This window comes from Triturus cristatus, chromosome 3_2, assembly GCF_964204655.1.
Source record: "Triturus cristatus chromosome 3_2, aTriCri1.1, whole genome shotgun sequence".
Classification (NCBI taxonomy): Eukaryota; Metazoa; Chordata; class Amphibia; order Caudata; family Salamandridae; genus Triturus; species Triturus cristatus.
In genome coordinates this window covers 335,847,127-335,868,264 of record NC_140584.1, presented here as the reverse complement: position 1 = coordinate 335,868,264, position 21,138 = coordinate 335,847,127, and the positions used below count along the sequence as shown (strand labels likewise).

General features: G+C 43.5%; 1 protein-coding gene across 1 annotated transcript in view; it reads right to left on the bottom strand.

Moving 5' to 3' along the window:
• The window catches only part of LOC146857316 (RH-like protein IC), a 382,142-nt gene that overhangs the window by 28,475 nt on the left and 332,529 nt on the right, over window positions 1-21,138 (bottom strand). The window contains exon 9 of the mRNA XM_085647814.1: window positions 15,535-15,608. Coding sequence (XP_085503940.1) covers window positions 15,535-15,608 — 74 coding nt within the window. The remainder of the gene's footprint in view (window positions 1-15,534; window positions 15,609-21,138) is intronic.

Genomic DNA, 21,138 nt, shown 5'->3' with positions numbered 1-21,138 from the left:
CGCAAGCCTGGCTGAAAAGGGGTGATACCCTGAAACCAGTCCTAAGATACTTGTTTCCAGTCCAGGGAGAACCTGGCCGGGTAGATCGGGCTGGACTGTTCCCATTGGGTGCATGGTCAAGACCAATTTGCCTATGGCTGGGTCCAAACTGGAATGGCATGCTGAGCAAAAAAACGATGGATTTAGACCCAGATCTCTGACTGGGAGTAAGTACGTGACATTGTTCAGCATTGTTTAGTATTCAGTCCATCGATTGTTCATTTTACTGATTAAAAAGCCATGTTTTTAGCATTTGCTTGAAGAGAAGCACGTTTTGTTCCAGTGTCTAGTGGCAGCGATGGAAAGAGCCTGCTTGAAAAGGTCACAGCGTTACAACAAACAAATGATGGACGGAATGCTGACAATGCAGACATTCTCCCCCAGTCAAGAGATCTGGGTTAAATCCATCGTTCTTTTGCCTACTACGCCACCCCAGTTCAGACATGGCCATATGCAAATCAGTCTTGACCCTGTGCCTCATGGGAACTGTCCAGCCCGAACTGCCAAGCCATGTCTTCCCTGGACCGGAATCAAGCATCCTAGGACCGGTTTCTGGCTAATAGCCGTCATCAGCCAGGATAGCTTGACTCCAGTGGTGTAGTGAGCACGGGTCCCACGTCTGGGAATACCCATCCCACTTAGGGCGAAAAGCGTTACAACAAACAAATGATGGACGAATGCTGACAATGCAGACATTCTCCCCCAGTCAAGAGATCTGGGTTAAATCCATCATTCTTTTGCCCACTACGCCACCCCAGTTCAGGTCACAGAGCAGACTCTGATGGCTTAAAGGGGCCAAAGCCTGGCTGACCAGAGGGCATGGGAAGATGATGAAAAGAGAATGTTTGATGGCCAAAAATTAAGGTGCATTAATGTGGGTAGACCTATGCGCAGTTGTCATGGCTTTGAAGTGGATTAGATCATTTTTTTCGGATAGGACCCAAAGGGTGTGTTAAGGGAACCTTTTTCTAACCCTGCGTCTCCAGTGACCAATGGTGTCCCACAGTGATCAACCCTGTCCCTTTTGCTATTCAGCCAATATCTACTCTTCTTGGCCCCGTTCATCAAGGGATTTGGTCTCCAATGTTAGTTGTCTGCTGATTGACAATAAGATTCTGCTTGATCTCAATGGGAGCTCTTGAAACTCAGCTAGGGTGTATGTCATAGGATAGTCCAGCGCTGTATGAAGGACAAATGACTTTGCTAAATGGCAGTAATACAGAAGTCCTGCTTCTTGGCTGCCCAAGTACAGCAGCACTGCCATTTGCCTGGTCCACTTGTTTAGGCTCTATGCCTTCTCCCATTGAGTTGTAAGAAACCTGGGAGTGTTTTACGACAGCAACCTTTCCTTCGAAGATTGTAGTAAAGTTGGCTCACTTCAGGCTTTATTCCATTTCAAAAGTGTGCTCACTCCTGCAATTAGAACAGAGGAATTTTCTAATACAAATCACGTTGTATCATGGCTCCAGAACTGCATGGCTGTCTACCTGAATATCCCAGGTAAACTGTTACCCAACATGCAAGCGGTCCAAAAAGCCTTCAGAGTCATCTCTGGAGTAACAAATCTATCATCTATGGACCATTGTGCCTGATATGGAAATTCATTATTATCATGCATACACCCAAATATCCGGAAGACCTAGTCACCCACCACACATTGGTGTGATATCTCTGCTCAAGCACCAACCCCAAGTTAATGGTGGCAGGAGATACAAATGAAGCAATGATTGGCAGGTTTAGTAAACTTGCTGGTGCCAAGCTATAGAACCCCTTACTAAAAAGCGCGCCACGGATAAGGGAGTGACACCATTAGAGAGAACCGTCCCCTGGCAGATGGCATGACAGTCCAACAAAGAGGTGATGGGCCTCTGCACGAAGCAGTAATAAGCTTGATGTTTAAAGTTGTGTTCAAGAAACCCGCACTGCTCATGTACCTTTGCCCATATATACTATATCGTGAAATTAAATAAAGTTAGATTACAATTGCAAATAAAATACATTTTAAAAGTGCACCACAATTTGCAATGCTGTGTTTTATAAACAATAAACTAAACTAAATAAACTAAACTAAACTAAAAGTAAACAGAGAGAAGCCTCTTGTGGTGGGAGGATTCAGCAGTATGCTTCTCCAAACTATGAAGGTGTATATACTCCACAAAACGTTCACAAGTCCATACGAAGATGACGACATGCACTTGTGGGTCATACCATGACGTGCCATCATTGACTTACTATAGAAGACAGGTAGAAGATGAAATGCCGTGCTCCGTAACGTGTCATGAAACCAGTCTTGGTCATGATCATCTCTCCTCGGGATGCATTCACTTGTATTTTGCAGGTATTTTTGTATTCTGTTCTGTTTGTTGTTGCTTCATTATTTTTGGTTACTGCCTTTATTATTGTTTTTTACTTGAGAATTTTTTTCTGGCACTGTCTTTTCACTGGATCATAACTATCCCACAAACTGCTAACTATAAGTCCCAGAGAAGTGAAAAGATGGCGTCTGAGAAAGGTCACCCTTATCATCCCTCTCTGTTAAGTAGGTTGAAGGCATGAGAGACCTGCAACGTTTCAAACCCAGTGTTCACGCGAAACTTGTGTTTCATTAACAGCGGTTCTCTCACTATGCACTTGTACGATGTGACGAAGTGAGGCCTAGAAAAATTACTGGTGACTTAAAATCCACGCATCACTTTTTTTTCTCAAACTGCACTTAACCACCATTTAACTTGATACCTTTTTGCTGTTTGGATCCATATCTGTGTGATGTTATAGCATTTCTTGTGCTCAAGTTACTTACGTTTATCATACTATAGTAAAGCATTTAGCTGCTATTGTTAATTTTTGTGGAAGAGTTCAAAATGCGTCATAAAATGAATCGATTTTTAGGTGGAGTCTACTAGAAGTGTAAGTAATTGCAAAAGACCTATTGTCCTATACCAAGAACTTACAAGGGCTGTACAGCATTGCGAAAAGTCACTGGTAAAACTAATATGTGCCAAAGGCAAGACCTGTTGGCTTTGCTAATGCTTGTTATGCACGTAGTGTACCTGCACTGGGACACGAACGATTATAGAATATTAGTATTTGTATTTTCTCATAAATTCTGTTCTCACATGTGGATGTTTGCTAAACAGAAAGAAATGCAGGCGTGCTAGAATATGATAAATATTCTCTAGTAATTTTGTGCTACCCATGCTTGTTATTACCTACTTACACTAAAAACAGCATTACAACACTGTGCAGGGCATTTTATATCCTAGCCTGAATAAAAAAACATCATGAATCAATTCGAAAAAGAGAAAGACAATGTAGGAAATTTAAGTAGAAACGTGAACTAAGGAATTCCAAAAAGTGCATCATATGGTGTCTACTCTGGGAGGGACTGGCCTATCTCAGATCCGCATGACATTCACATGATATACATTTAGAAACAATCAACCTAAATGGAAAACAGATTTCTTCTGAAAATCTGGCACCGGTGGCCAACTCAGTTAACGTCAGACTTTTCCAACGCATGTCGAGTTGGGCCGAACCCTTATCACATAGGACAAGGGACTTTTTCAAGTAGGCGGTGGGTATCCTAAACATCTGACAAGCTGTCTGCCCTCCTGGAGAGAGTCCCCTAACTGGATTTGGGAAGAAGATTGTATCAGAAGGAGAACAGATATGGAGAGGAGGATACAAGTGGCACATGAAATAAGGAGAAGAAAGGAAGGACTGAGCTATTCTCCGACAAGAAGTATTTTATCAGGGTATGGGGCATAGTATCAAGCACGCAGAAAATTCCCATAGAAGCCCATGTTGACACCAGAACATGGGCTTCTATGGGAATTCTCAAGGGCATATTATCAAGCCCATTATCGCCGCTTTAGCGTCAGTTTTCCGCCGCTAAAACGGCGGTAATTTTAGCGCTGTTTCTTGATAATATACTATTTCTAACCCACACTTATTTTGCGGGGCCCATCCAAAGGCGAGATGTATAAAAACAAAGGTTAATTAGATTTTCTAAATAGTTGGAAAACAGAAATGCGAGCAAATTCATTAAGAAACAACTAAAATTGTGCCAACATCATGTATGGATGAAATACTTATTACCTATATATAGCGATCTTATAAGATGCTTGCCTGAGTTCAGTAAATCAAGAATGGTGCCATTTTCAGTCAACTATGGTGAAAACGTACACAGAACATAATGCACTGATTACAACGGAACACATTGTTCACATGGAGCTAATTCGTTTTACACAGACCTTTTACACACTGCTGGGTCCTTGAATCTCTGGTAGCCCAGAACCGTGGGACACAGATTCTTAAACGGAACATTAATTCAGAAGGACTAGGCCCCATGGATGATAGACTGCCAGTGTGAAGGAGGTAGAAAACATCTAGGAATTATGAGTGAATGTTTTACCACGTGACTCCAGGAATGGAAGACCTACAGGGAAATTAGGAAAATGTCCTGCTAGGATTTCTTCTGAAAAGCTAGCAGGGCTGTGGGAGGGTCATAGGTTGGGAGCAGAAATACCTGTAAATTCTATAGCTGCATTTTAGGGGATAGGCACAATTGTGCTCCCCTCTAGCCCAATACAGTCTGAAGACATTTTTATTGTTAGCCCTTAAGATGGTACTTGTATTTGCTTCTGCGATGGTACCTCCAACCAGGCATTGTTGCCTTTTACCTTCCTTTGCTCATTTTATAAACTTTTACTACTCGTTTTTAATTACCCTTACTGAGAAAGCACCATTTTAGAACGTGCTGTAATGCCTTATGCTTTCTACAGATGCTCTCAGATGAATTTGTATGCTTTCCTTTTGGCTCATTTTTAAAATCCGCAGTACATTATCATAACTCGAAGCTGTTTTAATGTATATGTTCCTTTTTTAATTGTTTGGACTTTTAATGTGTGTCTATAACACCCGAAATAACGGTTTATTGGACTGGATTATTGGATAACAGCACATAAAGTAGCTCTACAAATAAACTCTGATTACCACAGTGATAATTTAAAATGTATTTAATGCACCTATTATGGTTACTTTGAAAAAACCTGAATATTTATTTCAATACAGTGCTTTAATTTAGGAGAAATGTACCCATTTCATGTCTCTTGATAATATAGCTTGGCAGGTTTTTGGTGTCTTTTTGCAACTTTCTAGATCTTCAAGCAACCAGCAGGGTACACGATTTTATCCCAAACTAACACCTCTGGGGGTTTGTGTATACACTGCAGCGATCTGATAATAACCAGCATGTCACATGTTTGAACCATAGGTAAATCAGTGATAAATAAGTGGTCAATGCCCTCCAGTGGAGATCTGATCATCAGAGATTCAGATGAAGTGATCAATGGGCCTTCTATCACAATCAACGTTTAGCATGAAAGTAACAGGTTTGAAGCCCATTAATACCCTGAGTTGATTAATGCAGCTGCTTTAGAATCAGGCTTTAATCTGCAATCCAGGCTCTCCACCCCCTGTTGAAATCACCAGTAGACTAATGTGACTGCTACAGAGACTTGCGCATAACCTACAGAGCACAGAGTTCATTTCCACTAAAACAGGCCAATAGGTAATTGGTTTTCAGTAGAGATCTACGTGTAAGTTGAATGTCTCAGGGTCAAAACACAGTAATATAGTTGCCAGGGTTGTTGCCGAATCTGCAGGGACCAATCCCAATGAAATAAGTCAGAGCATTACAACACCTGCAGCAGAGGTCCATGTGTAATCTACATGCTTGAATGCTGGTTGCCCTGACTCAGAGCGACTTCTGTTGGTGTGATGTAGTAATAGATGGCCATACATTAGGAACCAGGGTGTGTATATTTTTTTTTTTTTTTAAACCTTTATTTTAAATCAGTGACACAGCTATTCAGCCGACAACCCGGAGGTAAGGCAGCTTTAGAGACTCAACACATGCTTGCGTCCACATTTTACTGACAGGAGAGTCAAAGGTTCTGTTTTAAATAAACATAAATCCAACCCTAAAACACAAACAAGGCGTTAAGTACCGTAAGCACCAAAAGAGGTTCCCATCAGGGGGGACGAGCCCCATTCCGTCCAACAGACACAGGTCTATAGTAAGGGAAAGGAGGGAAAGGCAGAGACTCAAGAAAACAAACACATATCAGCAAGAACTTCAAAGCCGGAAAGAAAGCTAAGGGGAAAGCTGCTCCTCAGGCCGGTCCGGGTCTGGGGGCAGGCATATGTCCCCTCTGTACTGGTTCCATGGCCCCCATACAGAGTGCCATTTCCGAGGGCGCCCTCGAGCACAATACGCTGTCTTCTCCCTAAACATGCTCCAGTCCATGTTTTCCATCCACGCTGTCAAGGTAGGAGGCCTATTAGAGCCCCACAGCCGAGCAATATCGCGCTTGGCTACCATGTTCCCTAGGGTCACCCACTGAGTCTGTGCCGCGTTGTGGTCAGTAGGACTCCAGACATTCAGGAGACAACACCGCGCCTCAGGCTGCATGGCAATTCCCGTCACCTCCCCCATCACCTCGTGGACTCGCCTCCAAAACTCCATAATCGCACCGCATTCCCAAATAATATGCAGGAAGGTACCCACCATACCACAGCCTCTCTTACATAAGCCCTCCTCAGAGAAACCCATGTGGACCAACCTGGGCCCCGTCACATAGACCCTATGGAGTATTTTAAGCTGCACCAGCCGCAGGCGCGCGGGGATAGTGACCTCTTTGGGAGAAGAAACTGCATACTGCCAATCCTCATCATCTAGTTCAAGGCCATCCCTGGTCCATTGATCGCGCAACCCTAGAAGAAGATCCGCGCGAACATTAATAAGTTTCTTATAAATGAGCGAAATCGTGCTCTCTGGCATATGGCCATCCAGGATCCGGTCCTCCAACGGAGAGGACTCGGGCACCTTCTCCCCTTCTACAAGGACTGACCGCAAGGCGTGGCGCACTTGAGCATATCGGAAGAACTCCGTGCTCCCTAGTTCGTATTCCTTCTGCAACTCCTCGAATGACTTTATCCTACCCATAACCCTGGATATGCCAATCAGGTCCCATTTCTCGAACCCTTTTGTATGCCAAAGCTTCCCTAGAATATCGGAGTCAAACAGAGGGGTGGCAAGGGTAAGCTTACCCTTCCAGCCCAGCGAGTCCGTCGCCACCTTCCATACATGAACGGCCACTCTGGTGGGCCCTGTAAGGGTGAAGTCCGACGACTTCGAGTACAACGCTCTGTGGTAATTACCCCCACGGAGCAACCATCGGTCCATGGCGAAGCCGGGGCTCAGCGCCGGACCATATACACCATGGTTAATCACGCTCAACTGTGTGGCCCAGTAATAACGTCGAATGTCTGGAAGCGCGATACCACCGTCGTACCACGGAAGCGTCAACTTAGCGATCACTATACGCGGACGCCCGTCCCACAAGAGCGCGCGCTGGTGGCTTTCGACCTCACAGAAATAGCTGGACGGGACCAAGTCAAGGGTATTCTGCAGAGCATAGAGGAAACGGGGAAGGGACATCATTTTGAACAGCGCGGCACGGCCAAGGAGGGAAAGCGGCAATCGCCGCCAGCCCGCCACATCCCGCCGCAGACACGCCAAGGGAGGGAGCAAGTTCTTCTCGTATCGTAAAATGGGGTCGGTGGAAATATAGATCCCCAAATACAAAAAGCCCTGCTGGGCTATCTGGATCGAGCAGTTGCGCGGGACAGGCGGGACATCCCCACACAGGACATACAAGTATGACTTCTCCCAATTGATGACTAGGCCCGAGTTTCTACCGAAAGATGTCAAGACGTCACAAACCACTATCAGAGATTTCTTGGGCGAGGCAAGGTATAGCAGAATATCGTCGGCGTAGAGTGAAATACGGTCTTCGTGGTCAGGTGACCAACGAATCCCACGTATATCCGGGTGCCACCGTATCCACGCCGCCAACGGCTCAAGAGCAAGGGCGAACAGCAACGGTGACAGGGGACAACCCTGCCGGGTGCCTCTCCCGAGCTCGAACGGTGCCGACGCCCGCCCGTTCACCACGACACTTGCAAGAGGCCCCTCATAGAGCAGCCTCACCCATCCCACAAATCCAGGCCCGAAGCCGAACTTGGCTAGCACAGCCCACAGGTATGCCCACTCCACCGTGTCAAAGGCCATCGTGGCATCGAGGGACGCAACAATAGCCGGCTCTCGCATCGTGCTCGTCCTAGCAATCACTCCATGGAGGCGTCTAAGATTTAGTGCAGTGTTACGGTGCGGGATAAAGCCCGACTGATCCGGGTGGATCAAGTCGCCAAGCACCCGGACCAGGCGGTTAGCGAGAATCTTGGCAAGGATTTTCGGCTCGGCGTTGAGAAGTGAGATCGGCCGATAGGAGCCACACCTATCCCGGGGCTTTCCGTCCTTATGTATTACCACAATCGTCGCCAGCCGTTGATCGAGCGGAAGAAACCCATGCCCCCGCGCCTCCACGAACATGGCGCGCAGGTGAGGAGCCCACTTATCCGGACAAAGCTTGTACAGCTCATGCATCACTTTTTTTTCTCAAACTGCACTTAACCACCATTTAACTTGATACCTTTTTGCTGTTTGGATCCATATCTGTGTGATATTATAGCATTTCTTGTGCTCAAGTTACTTACGTTTATCATACTATAGTAAAGCATTTAGCTGCTATTGTTAATTTTTGTGGAAGAGTTCAAAATGCGTCATAAAATGAATCGATTTTTAGGTGGACTCTACTAGAAGTGTAAGTAATTGCAAAATACCTATTGTCCTATACCAAGAACTTACAAGGGCTGTACAGCATTGCGAAAAGTCACTGGTAAAACTAATATGTGCCAAAGGGAAGACCTGTTGGCTTTGCTAATGCTTGTTATGCACGTAGTGTACCTGCACTGGGACACGAACGATTATAGAATATTAGTATTTGTATTTTCTCATAAATTCTGTTCTCACATGTGGATGTTTGCTAAACAGAAAGAAATGCAGGCGTGCTAGAATATGATAAATATTCTCTAGTAATTTTGTGCTACCCATGCTTGTTATTACCTACTGACACTAAAAACAGCATTACAACACTGTGCAGGGCATTTTATATCCTAGCCTGAATAAAAAAACATCATGAATCAATTCGAAAAAGAGAAAGACAATGTAGGAAATTTAAGTAGAAACGTGAACTAAGGAATTCCAAAAAGTGCATCATATGGTGTCTACTCTGGGAGGGACTGGCCTATGTCAGATCCGCATGACATTCACATGATATACATTTAGAAACAATCAACCTAAATGGAAAACAGATTTCTTCTGAAAATCTGGCACCGGTGGCCAACTCCGTTAACGTCAGACTTTTCCAACGCATGTCGAGTTGGGCCGAACCCTTATCACATAGGACAAGGGACTTTTTCAAGTAGGCGGTGGGTATCCTAAACATCTGACAAGCTGTCTGCCCTCCTGGAGAGAGTCCCCTAACTGGATTTGGGAAGAAGATTGTATCAGAACGAGAACAGATATGGAGAGGAGGATACAAGTGGCACATGAAATAAGGAGAAGAAAGGAAGGACTGAGCTATTCTCCGACAAGAAGTATTTTATCAGGGTATGGGGCATAGTATCAAGCACGCAGAGAATTCCCATAGAAGCCCATGTTGACACCAGAACATGGGCTTCTATGGGAATTTTTCAAGGGCATATTATCAAGCCCATTATCGCCGCTTTAGCGGCACTTTTCCACCGCTAAAACGGCGATAATTTTAACGCCGTTTCTTGATAATATACTATTTCTAACCCACACTTATTTTGCGGGGCCCATCCAAAGGCAAGATGTATAAAAACAAAGGTTAATTAGATTTTCTAAATTGTTGGAAAACAGAAATGCGAGAAAATTCATGAAGAAACAACTAAAATTGTGCCAACATCATGTATGGATGAAATACTTACCTAAATATAGCGATTTTATAAGATGCTTGCCTGAGTTCAGTAAATCAAGAATGGTGCCATTTTCAGTCAACTATGGTGAAAACGTACACAGAACATAATGCACTGATTACAACGGAACACATTGTTCACATGGAGCTAATTCGTTTTACACAGACCTTTTACACACTGCTGTGTCCTTGAATCTCTGGTGGCCCAGAACCGGGGGACACAGATTCTTAAACGGGACATTAATTCAGAAGGACTAGGCCCCATGGATGATAGACTGCCAGTGTGAAGGAGGTAGAAAACATCTAGGAATTATGAGTGAATGTTTTACCACGTGACTCCAGGAATGGAAGACCTTCAGGGAAATTAGGAAAATGTCCTGCTAGGATTTCTTCTGAAAAGCTGGCAGGGCTGTGGGAGGGTCATAGGTTGGGAGCAGAAATACCTGAAAATTCTATAGCTGCATTTTAGAGGATAGGCGCAATTGTGCCAACCAGGCATTGTTGCCTTTTACCTTCCTTTGCTCATTTTATAAACTTTTACTACTCGTTTTTAATTACCCTTACTGAGAAAGCACCATTTTAGAACGTGCTGTAATGCCTTATGCTTTCTACAGATGCTCTCAGATGAATTTGTATGCTTTCCTTTTGGCTCATTTTTAAAATCCGCAGTACATTATCATAACTCGAAGCTGTTTTAATGTATATGTTCCTTTTTTAATTGTTTGGACTTTTAATGTGTGTCTATAACACCCGAAATAACGGTTTATTGGACTGGATTATTGGATAACAGCACATAAAGTAGCTCTACAAATAAACTCTGATTACCACAGTGATAATTTAAAATGTATTTAATGCACCTATTATGGTTACTTTGAAAAAACCTGAATATTTATTTCAATACAGTGCTTTAATTTAGGAGAAATGTACCCATTTCATGTCTCTTGATAATATAGCTTGGCAGGTTTTTGGTGTCTTTTTGCAACTTTCTAGATCTTCAAGCAACCAGCAGGGTACACGATTTTATCCCAAACTAACACCTCTGGGGGTTGATGTATACACTGCAGCGATCTGATACTAACCAGCATGTCACATGTTTGAACCATAGGTAAATCAGTGATAAATAAGTGGCCAATGCCCTCCAGTGGAGATCTGATCATCAGAGATTCAGATGAAGTGATCAATGGGCCTTCTATCACAATCAACGTTTAGCATGAAAGTAACAGGTTTGAAGCCCATTAATACCCCTGAGTTGATCAATGCAGCTGCTTTAGAATCAGGCTTTAATCTGCAATCCAGGCTCCTCACCCCCTGTTCAAAGCACCAGTAGACTAATGTGACTGCTACAGAGACTTGCGCGCAACCTACAGAGCACAGAGTTCATTTCCACTAAAACAGGCCAATAGGTAATTGGTTTTCAGTAGAGATCTACGTGTAAGTTGAATGTCTCAGTGTCCAAACACAGTAATATAGTTGCCAGGGTTGTTGCCGAATCTGCAGGGACCAATCCCAATGAAATAAGTCAGAGCATTACAACACCTGCAGCAGAGGTCCATGTGTAATCTACATGCTTGAATGCTGGTTGTCCTGACTCAGAGCGACTTCTGTTGGTGTGATGTAGTAATAGATGGCCATATATTAGGAATGATGGTGTGTATTTGAGGAGTTACACCATGTTGCATTCAAGACAGTAATATTCTTTTTATTGATATTGCTCCTGAGGAAACTGTATTATGAGGGGTCATTTTGAATGCAAATCAAGAAAAGCATGAAACTTTGCAAGGTCTGGCACCACCATGGAGACATATCACATGAGCAGTAAGTAGATTATTGCGTTAGGTGTCAACTCCCACTCCACCACAGTGTTTCATTTGTTAAAGAACCTGTTTCGCCTTTCTTGCAGAATCCTTCATCAGGTTGGCTATCTTTTATAATAGTACGTTTTTTAAAAATCTTTGATGTTTACGTTTCAATGAATTGGTAGTACAGTGGCATATTACAATACTATTGCAACTGACTTAGGTTGCCCCGAGTCAGTCTTAGTTCTTTAACTCACATAACATCCTCTTTTCCTCTTTTTTTTCTTTTCCTATAGATAACTTGCAAAGGCCTATTAGGTCAACCCTTTAACGGCATTCCCTAGGTCTTTGTATGGCCACAGTGTATCACTGCCACTCAATGAGAGTGAAGATCCGAAATGGATTAAGGGTCCATTGTACAAAGAGACTGGTCACAAATAGTGGTCACACATTGCACAATTATTTACGACCTGTATCACAGGTGGTGTTAGATTATAACCAGCCATTAATATTCATTAGAAAAGTCGCTATTTGCAATCACCCTGTGATTGGCTACAATTGCAGGCATGGTGCCGTGCAAAGAATAGCAGACCACCATACCACCATCCCTGCATTTGCATTTCCAAATGGGAACCTTTTTTGAACTGGTGCGGCTTTAAAAAAATCTTTCTGTTTGAGAGTACATTGGGGAAGTAGGCTACTGCCTGCTTCCACCCAGAGGTTCACTTGACACAATTCTCAAAGAGGAAGCTGTGCAACAGGGACCACTTCTATTGTGCAAATGGGTTACCGCTGCCTTTGAGGAGTTTGTAACATTTCAATGATTGCAGTCACAAACCATTAATACTTATTGTTGCAATTTGCAAGTATGAGAGATTACCTCATTCATAGTCCTTCCTATGAACGATTCTAAACGAGTCAGTAACAAGGCCGGACTGGCCGTACCAGGCATCAGACTTTTCCACGGGAGAGTGGAAGAAAGGGGGGCCAATTTTGTTTATGGGGGTCATTTTGTAGCAGTGCAGCTGTTTTGAAAGCCCCCGCTTCACACTTACTTGTATATCCAATAGTTTTCAGGCAACAACAAAAGTGTCAAGATAACTCTGGTTACTAATGTATCTGCTGGCGAGAGATCTGAGTTTTGTCTAGTGGCAGCTTTGACTCATCTAAGGAAGCACAGAGGGTTAATATGCCTGCTGCAAAGGACTTGTACCATGCAGACCACAGAACGTTATTGTATGTGAATTGCTTAGTGGGTTACTGCCTTTGTCAGAGACCCTTTTGCTACTGTGCAGTTCATAAGTGACAATCATAATCTTGCACAGTGAGCTACCAAGTGACATCAAAGAGCTGCATGAAAACTCCATGGTACAGGTTAGAAAGTTATGTTTTTTCCCCCCGAGTCTTTTGTTATCCTAATATTGCTATAAAAAGGGTTTGTTTGGGTAGAAATAAATTATTATTAGTAAAGCCAATCCTAACTTTGTTTGGGTAGAAATAAATTCTTATTAATAAAGCCAATCCTAACAACTATGTTATGTTCTAAATCTGGGGTTTGTGCTTCTCACAGACCAAGCACTCTTAAAAAATGCCTACCAGTATGGATGACATAAATCCTATACCTTGTAGTCCCCTTTGTCTTATGTAACATTTTCTATACAATGATTTGCACACTTATGATTCATTGTCTCTGTATTTGTCAGCAATATAAAGTGCTCCAACATCCTACACTGGCATGAGAGGTGCTATAAAACAAATGAAATCATGTGATAGAGGGGCTAAGGAGAGATGAGGGGCACTGTTGGAGGGTGATAGTGAGGGAATCATTGAAAGGCTCCAACACAGATTGTTGAATCCTGGTGCACTCTAAGGTCTTAGGTCTCCTTTTACTATGTTTTATATGTAAATTGAATATGTAATGAAAAATGCATTGATCTTTGCCCACATATTCATGGGTGGAAACCTCCCCCCACCGTCCCAAAACCACCTAGCAGAGGTCAGGTTCACTAGCTGCACTCACTATGCACTGTACGCGAATATCCTGTGATTTTGCAATTCACCGAGTATGTGACTGCAAAATGGCTCCATACACCAGGTCCTAGAAAACCTGAGTATGGCTGACGTGTGAGATATACATGGAATAAAGTGTCTCAACAGGAATAACTCTGAAGGGAAAGGAGAGCGATGAAAGGAGTTAGGTGAATGATAAATATTGTTATGGGTATGGTGTATGTCAGCAGTCAGTTTCCCTGCCTCCCAAAAGCCAAAAAAATCACTTCTTTGCAAGAATAAAAAGTGCTATAAATTGGACTCAGGGAAACAGAGACGAAGGAGTAGGTAAGCGAGAAACAATGGTATTCAGAAAAAACAGCAGCCTTGTTTAATACCACCATATAACAAGATAATACAGAAAAGGACTGAAGTATTGTGCAGTTTTCTGAAAGCGATGCAGGAGGAACAAACTGCTCTAGAATCACTAGGTATGGAGAAACCCAGAGAAAAACGACAAACCAGGGTGTGAGCTCTCGGAGAAAGGTGCAAACTGGAATGGAGACAGGAATCCCACCAAGACGGAGAGGCGCTTGCAACTTGCTACTACAGACTTCAGACATTATGCCTCATCTGCCAGACATAAAATGCAAGTTTCATCGCAGAACGTTGTGCACCAACTTTGAATGGGAAACAGTGGCCATAGGACATCGAAATGGCCGCCAGCTTAGGGATGAAAGCCGAGTTGCTCATGGAAAATACCACACCTTTTCAGTTTCCATCGCCAATGAGCCACTGGACACCACCGGTGCCATGTCTTATGCTTCTTCTTCCTTAAACCACGTGCACGCGATCCACTCAATACCAGGTGAGACGAAGCCTGAATTCTAATACTCATACAGTCTGAGTACTTTAGAGAAAATCGCTTACACAGTTCTTAGGCCAAAAAGGGCAGTACTGAATGAGCACAAGCATGCACCCATTTTACAAGAACTTGTGCAAACCAGGCAGTTCAGTCACTCACCTGACAATCTGCTCAGGCGGTCAGCATGAAAGTGAACCTATGAAAAATAGTATGGGGCCATCTGCGGCAGTTGACCTCTTCAACAAGCAGGAGTCGTGCTGAACAATGGCAGACCCTTAGTCTTTAAACACATGGTAAAATGGCAAACAGTCCTGTTTTCAAATGGCCGAAACAGGCACACTCCACAGTTTCTCATGGTCTGAAAATGCAACTCTGGTGCCACCTTTAGCCAAACCAGCAAAACCCGCAGACAGGTTCCAGACACTTCCCAAAACACTCTTTGGGAATTGGATCAATGGGTTCCTACTAGAGGTCTGCCTAATTCTCCTAGTCCCTCCACTGGATTGCATGTAGCAATGCCCTGTAGGAACCTCAGAAGCCATTACTAAAGAGTTAAACAAACAGAAAATGCTGTCACGGCACAGTTTAATTAATGCACCATTACTATGGTAACTAAATATTGCACAAAAAACAAAAGTGAGCCTTATCCAGGCATGAAGGAACCTATGTAGTTCTAGATAGCAACATATACATTGTGGTAATTGATGTAACTATGAATTGATGCAAAATGTCATTCAAGGTATGACTACTGCTATACTGTTTTTTTTCTGGGGCACCATTCTGTACAGAAATCCTTCAGAATCCTAAACACTCGAAGCACTAGATAAAGAATTATTTGCCCTACCACAAACAGCCATGGTTACTACCGCTTTACTGAACTCGAAAGCACCTAAAAGTATCAATTGAACATTTGGCAATCTCCCCGCCATGTGAACCTTACCTCCCAATAACACTGGTCATCAAAATAATTCCATTCCTGTGGTGGTCTCCAGAATTTGCACTTTAAACTGATACCTACAAATAAAAAAACAGTTAGAAAGAATGGCAAATAGGGAGATCCTTGTAATTTGGTGAAAAGTAATCCAAAGAGGCGATAACAAGAAGACAGAACCCTAAGTGACGTGAGCAGACTAGTTTGTGATGCAACACAATGGGCGAGTTTTTAGATTTAACACAGTTTTGCGTCCAAAAAGCAATGTGTACCTAAAAGTGTCCCCCTATGGCACTCTCCGTGTGAAGCTGTAATGTAATGCAAAATGGGTCGAGAGGTCTTTGATTCCCCACACCCGCAGTGAAAGTTGAAGTTTGCTCCTGCCAGGTTACTCCTAAGTTTGAGACAAATTTATGAATCTTTTGGAAAGCACAAAGAATTCTTAGCGCAGATTTGCAGGCGTACTCAAATTCATAAGTATTTCTACACACAGAATTGAAACCAGTGTACAAGTCCTAATGCAACACAACTGTAGTTTTGCACATTAAACTTTCACCTTTATCTAAAGAATTTTTCTGAGGAGAAATCATGGTCCTACACACCCTAAGTTTTTATGGTATTCTTATTCCTGCCCTAAAAGTGCACGCATGTGCTTACACTGCTAGGAGTAAACCTGTTTTTACCTTAGGTGGGAAACTACCTTCAAATTGTTGGTGAATAATCACAGACGTACAGATTTGTAGTTAATGGCCAACATTTGCCATCAAACCACCCAGAAAGGCCCACAAACCGTTGTCTAACCTTAAATATGCATGTATGTTGATTCTACTATCTTGGTAGAGTCTCTGAATTGGTGAATCCCATTTTTGATAATAAATGTCTGATTCTGCGAATCAAGAATGTGGCTAAACCCATGCATTTTTTTTTTACTCACTTGAAAATGTGAGTCAAATGGGAAAATGGTGAGTCAAAATACTTAAGACTCACAATCTGGGTCACATCACCTTTCACAAAGGTTTTGGGCAAAGGGTCCCGCCTGAATGGCAGAGTCCATAGTAACAAGGGGGCCCACATTCAGTGGCGGCTGGTGACATTTGAAAGTGGCAGGGCGTAAAACAATTGTAGTACTGTACTGCAGCGAGCGAGCTAAGCCAGTGAGCCCGAAGCACCTAAAGAGTGGGCAAATGGTGCATTTTTAAGCAAATTTGAGAAAGAGGTGACAACCAAGAGACAATGCCCATGATGGTGTGGGGCTTAGATGTATGATGCACCCATTTCTCTGCCATGTGCATCTCTCTCACCATCTCATTTCCTTTCTCGCCCACTTTCCTTTCTACTCCTATTTGCCACCTTCGCCTTCTTTACCTTCCTTCTGAGCTCCTTTTTGGGTGACCACTCTCTACTCTCTGTCTCTCAAACTCGTGTCCTGCTGTGCTTAGAGGCGCTTCCTTTGTACGCAGGGAGCTATCTGCTTTCCACTCGCACGCTTGCTTCCTCTGTTCTTTTCAAAGCTTTATTGTCCTGTCTCATTCCTGAGTATCCGTAATGAGCAACTTTAACACACTATCACTTATGAAAAACATCTCCATCATATCCCAGAGACATCGGAAACTACTGACCAATCGCTCTGCAACCTACTACATCAGCAGAATCCTGGAAAAACATTTGACATCAATGTGTACGATTAAGCAAAAGCTAAGAGGACTGACCCCGCAGCCCGCCTGAAAAAAGAAATAAAATGACATTGCTCACTCAGATTTGCGACTAAAATGTTTCATGCGAGAGTTACAATATGCATATAATTCTCCGATTCGCGGCACTTCCCGGTCGCGGCACTTAATATTTGCGGGGGGTGGGGGAGAACAAATCGGAGGGGGGTGTCACGCGGGTGTTGCAGGGGAGGGGGGGGATGTAAAAAGAAAATGAAAAGTTAACTTACCTGACCGGGTCTGCCTCTGCTGCTCGGCCGGTCCCGCGCCATCCCTGCTGCTTCCGAACACAGGAACTTGCATGTTGCTGCCTCCCCTCCTGTAAAGCCAATCACAACGCCTCAATGGCAGCATTGTGATTGGCGCTGAGTCCGTGGCAGCGCCCAGCCGGGCACCAGTAGGGACGCCATTTTCTCTATGTAGGCTGCATGCAGCCTACATAGAGAAAATGTAGAGAACGCATGACTGCTTTGGTCGGCCCCCAGGGCCGACCAAGCAGTCTGGGCACTTAGGGCCATATGTAGGTAGCCTAACATTTACCGATTCATAAATACCGAATTTTACCGATTCGGTATTTATGAATCGGTAAATGTGATGTAGGTAATGATTCGGTAATGTTTACCGAATCGGTAAAATTCGGAAATTATGAATCGGTATTTACCGATTCGGTAATGAGGCATACCTTCCTATTGATTCCTATGGGCCTGGAGGCCCATAGGAATCAATGGGAAGGTATGCCTCATTACCGAATCGGTAAATACCGATTCGGTAATGGGGGAGCATATACAAGGGTGGCAGGGTGTCACATTGAAACCCTGTTGCACCCCTGAATCTTGCATGTGTGCACATGTGGCGCACATACATGCCCTAAGGGCATGTATGTCTGCCACATGGCACTCTTAAATCAGCAAAATATTGCTTTTTGCAAGGTATTCGTTATTTATCACCAACCTGTATTTGGTGGTAAATAACGAATTCTTAATACTGATTTGCACTCTTTAGAGTGCTCCCTACATTGCATTTCTGGATTCGGTATTTACCGAATCGGTATTTTACCGATTTCTTAATTTCCGATTCGGTAAATACCGAATCCAGAAATGAGCCCCCTACATAGCAAATGCCTAAATACCGGTCGGTAACGGGATATTTACCGAAATTCGGCCGTTACCGACCGGTATTTGGCTTCCTACATATGGCCCTTAGAGTGGTACAAGCCACTCTTACCTGGCCCGCCCACATGCCCGCCCCCAAACAGGCATACCCTCCCGCGGGAGTCCCGCCTCCCCCGAACCAGGCATATCCCTGACGTCTGCTTTCTCGCAGTGCGAGAAGCAGGAAATAAAATGGTATTTTAAATACCATTTTCTTTTCTTCTTCTGGCGCTGCGAGAAAGCAGTAGGGCGGCGCCCCAACGCCCTAATGGAGCAGCCGCCACTGCCCACATTACTTCCCTGTAGTGAATGGCAGATGTGCACTAAAGGTGAATGTAATGAGTGCCACAACATCAGTGACAGCCTTGTGTAACATTTTTATCGAGGCACACAGACGCGAGCCAGGAGTTACACCTCCCTCCTTTTTCACACTATGTAAGGTGGCCTATTTAAGATGGGACCTCATGTCATTCACTCTAGAGATGGATGGGAGAACATGTGCCTGTGGTTGTGGTGGCATGTACTGGTCAGTGTGGTGGTAAGTGGTAACCATCGTGCTGAGGAACATAAAATAACTGCTTGGAGTAAGTGAGCTTCAGAAAGCTTCTCACCATCCATGATTTTTGGTATACAGCCATGTTTCTGGGACCAGTTTTTAGTTCTTGTTTTTCCTCATTGATGATATTTAGGCAAAGTTTTGTGAACTGTGTTTTTCATAAGAACATTTAAATAGCAGTAAACACTGTTTTCATCTAAAGTTGTATCATATAAGTAACTATGTTTCCATACTTCTACTGAGCAACTTAAAATGTTTGTGAATGGGAGGGGATGACATTGCAATCTCCAATGTATTCTTTTTTGGACTTAACTACATGTCTAGGATGAACTGTGGAAATCCAACAGGCCAAAAATATTACAATTAACAATAAGTCCATACTGTGGACACATTTTATAGAATGTCATTCTATATTAGTCCTGTCTATGGTGCCATGTTGCAATATCTTATTTTTCTTTTTTAAGCACTTCCAGGATAGCCTTATGCTAAGAATAGCAGAGAGAGTTGCAGGTAAGTCTGTTTAAGGAACACAATAGTAAAGCATTACTGTTACGGGTGACTGTTTAATTCCCAACACAGTGCTTCCTTGATACTTCCAAGATGGCTGAACCATTTTCTGGCCCTTTTTGGAAGATTTTATTTATTTATTTATAAAGTTTTGTATAGCGCAAACAAGACCCAAGAGGGTATCAGAGCTCTTCACAATTGAGGTAGGTAGGATAAGAAAGTGTGCCAAGAGCAAGCATTACAAATAGATTCAAAATAAATGTTACCAATAGGTTCAAGACGATAGCATGACAAACAAAATGATTCTGAGCATTTGAGAACAAGACCGGACAGTTCCAATTATAGAGAGGAAAGGCAATGTCCACAGTACCATTGGTAGCCTGCCAATCCTATTAAACACCGGATTACACAAAAGTAAAGGATAGCGATCAAGCAATGCTAGATAGACATTCCATAAATAGCATACAGAGTTGCGGAGTGACCTGTTCACACTGTTAAACCCAGAAGTGTAACTGTGAACTGGACAGTCAAATCATCAGAGAGGAGAGCAGTACTGAGGCAGCTGAACCAGGACTTTACGGCAGGAATTTCACTTCTGTTTTTGTAGGAAGCGGTGGATGGGATTCGACAAAATTCCGGTGGAAGGGAAATCCAAATCTTCGGGCCATGCCCGAGAATGCTCTGTTACTCGTTTTCTTTGAGGTTTCAGGAGAAGTGAGTTTGCACTTCGAGACGGACGGCCATCCCCTGATAATTCAAGTATGTGAACCAGTTAGATGGGGGTCTTGAAGTGTATTGCTTTGTGAGTCAGGCAAGCGATCTTTAGTTGTACTCTAGCTTCGTAAGGTAACCAATTTAGGGATTTAAGGCTGGGCAAATGTGCTCATATCTTTTTGTACCAGTAATCAATCTGGCTGCGGCATTAATGGCAGTTGTAAGTGGAACCAAGCTTTGTTTGGGGAGACTGCAGAGTGGAGCTGCCATAATCAAGCCTTGGTAATATTAAAGCTTGAACCACCCATTTGAAGTCTTCCTGTGGGAGGAATGGTTTCAGATTCCTTAGTAGCCTCACCTGGTGTTTAGCACCCTTGGTTGCATTGCTAATATGTTTCTGCATGTTCAGGTGCCTGTCTAGGGTGATACCAAGAGATTTCGCAGAATCGATAATGTGGGGGGAGCAGTTGAAGGCTGAGAGGTGATGCATCCAGATGTCAATCTTGGGGGCATGATTACGGGGAGCATTGAGCAGGAATTCTGTTCTGGAGGTGTTGAGCATGAAGTCGTTTTCAGTGAGCCAGTTTTGGGTGTTCATCAAGATGGAGTTGAGTGAAATGAAGTCTTCCGGGGAGGGTGTCATCTGCATACATGTGAAAGAGAATGTTCGCTGAGTTCAGGGCATTAGCTAAAGGTTCCAATAATAGATTGAAGAGTATCGGGGAAAGGGTGGACTCTTGTGGAACCCCTATCAGGACTGTAGACGGCTGAGAAAGGGATTGATTCACTTTGACTCTTTGGGAACTGTTGTGGAGAAAGGAAGAGAACAATTGCCATTGCAAAACCACACCTGAGTGAGTGGAGAGTAGTTTGCTGTGGTTAACAGTGTCGAAGGCAGAAGATAGGTTGAGTAGAATGAGGCGGCAGGATTCATTTTGGTTAAGCAACTTTAAAATGTCATCCAAGATGTGAGTGA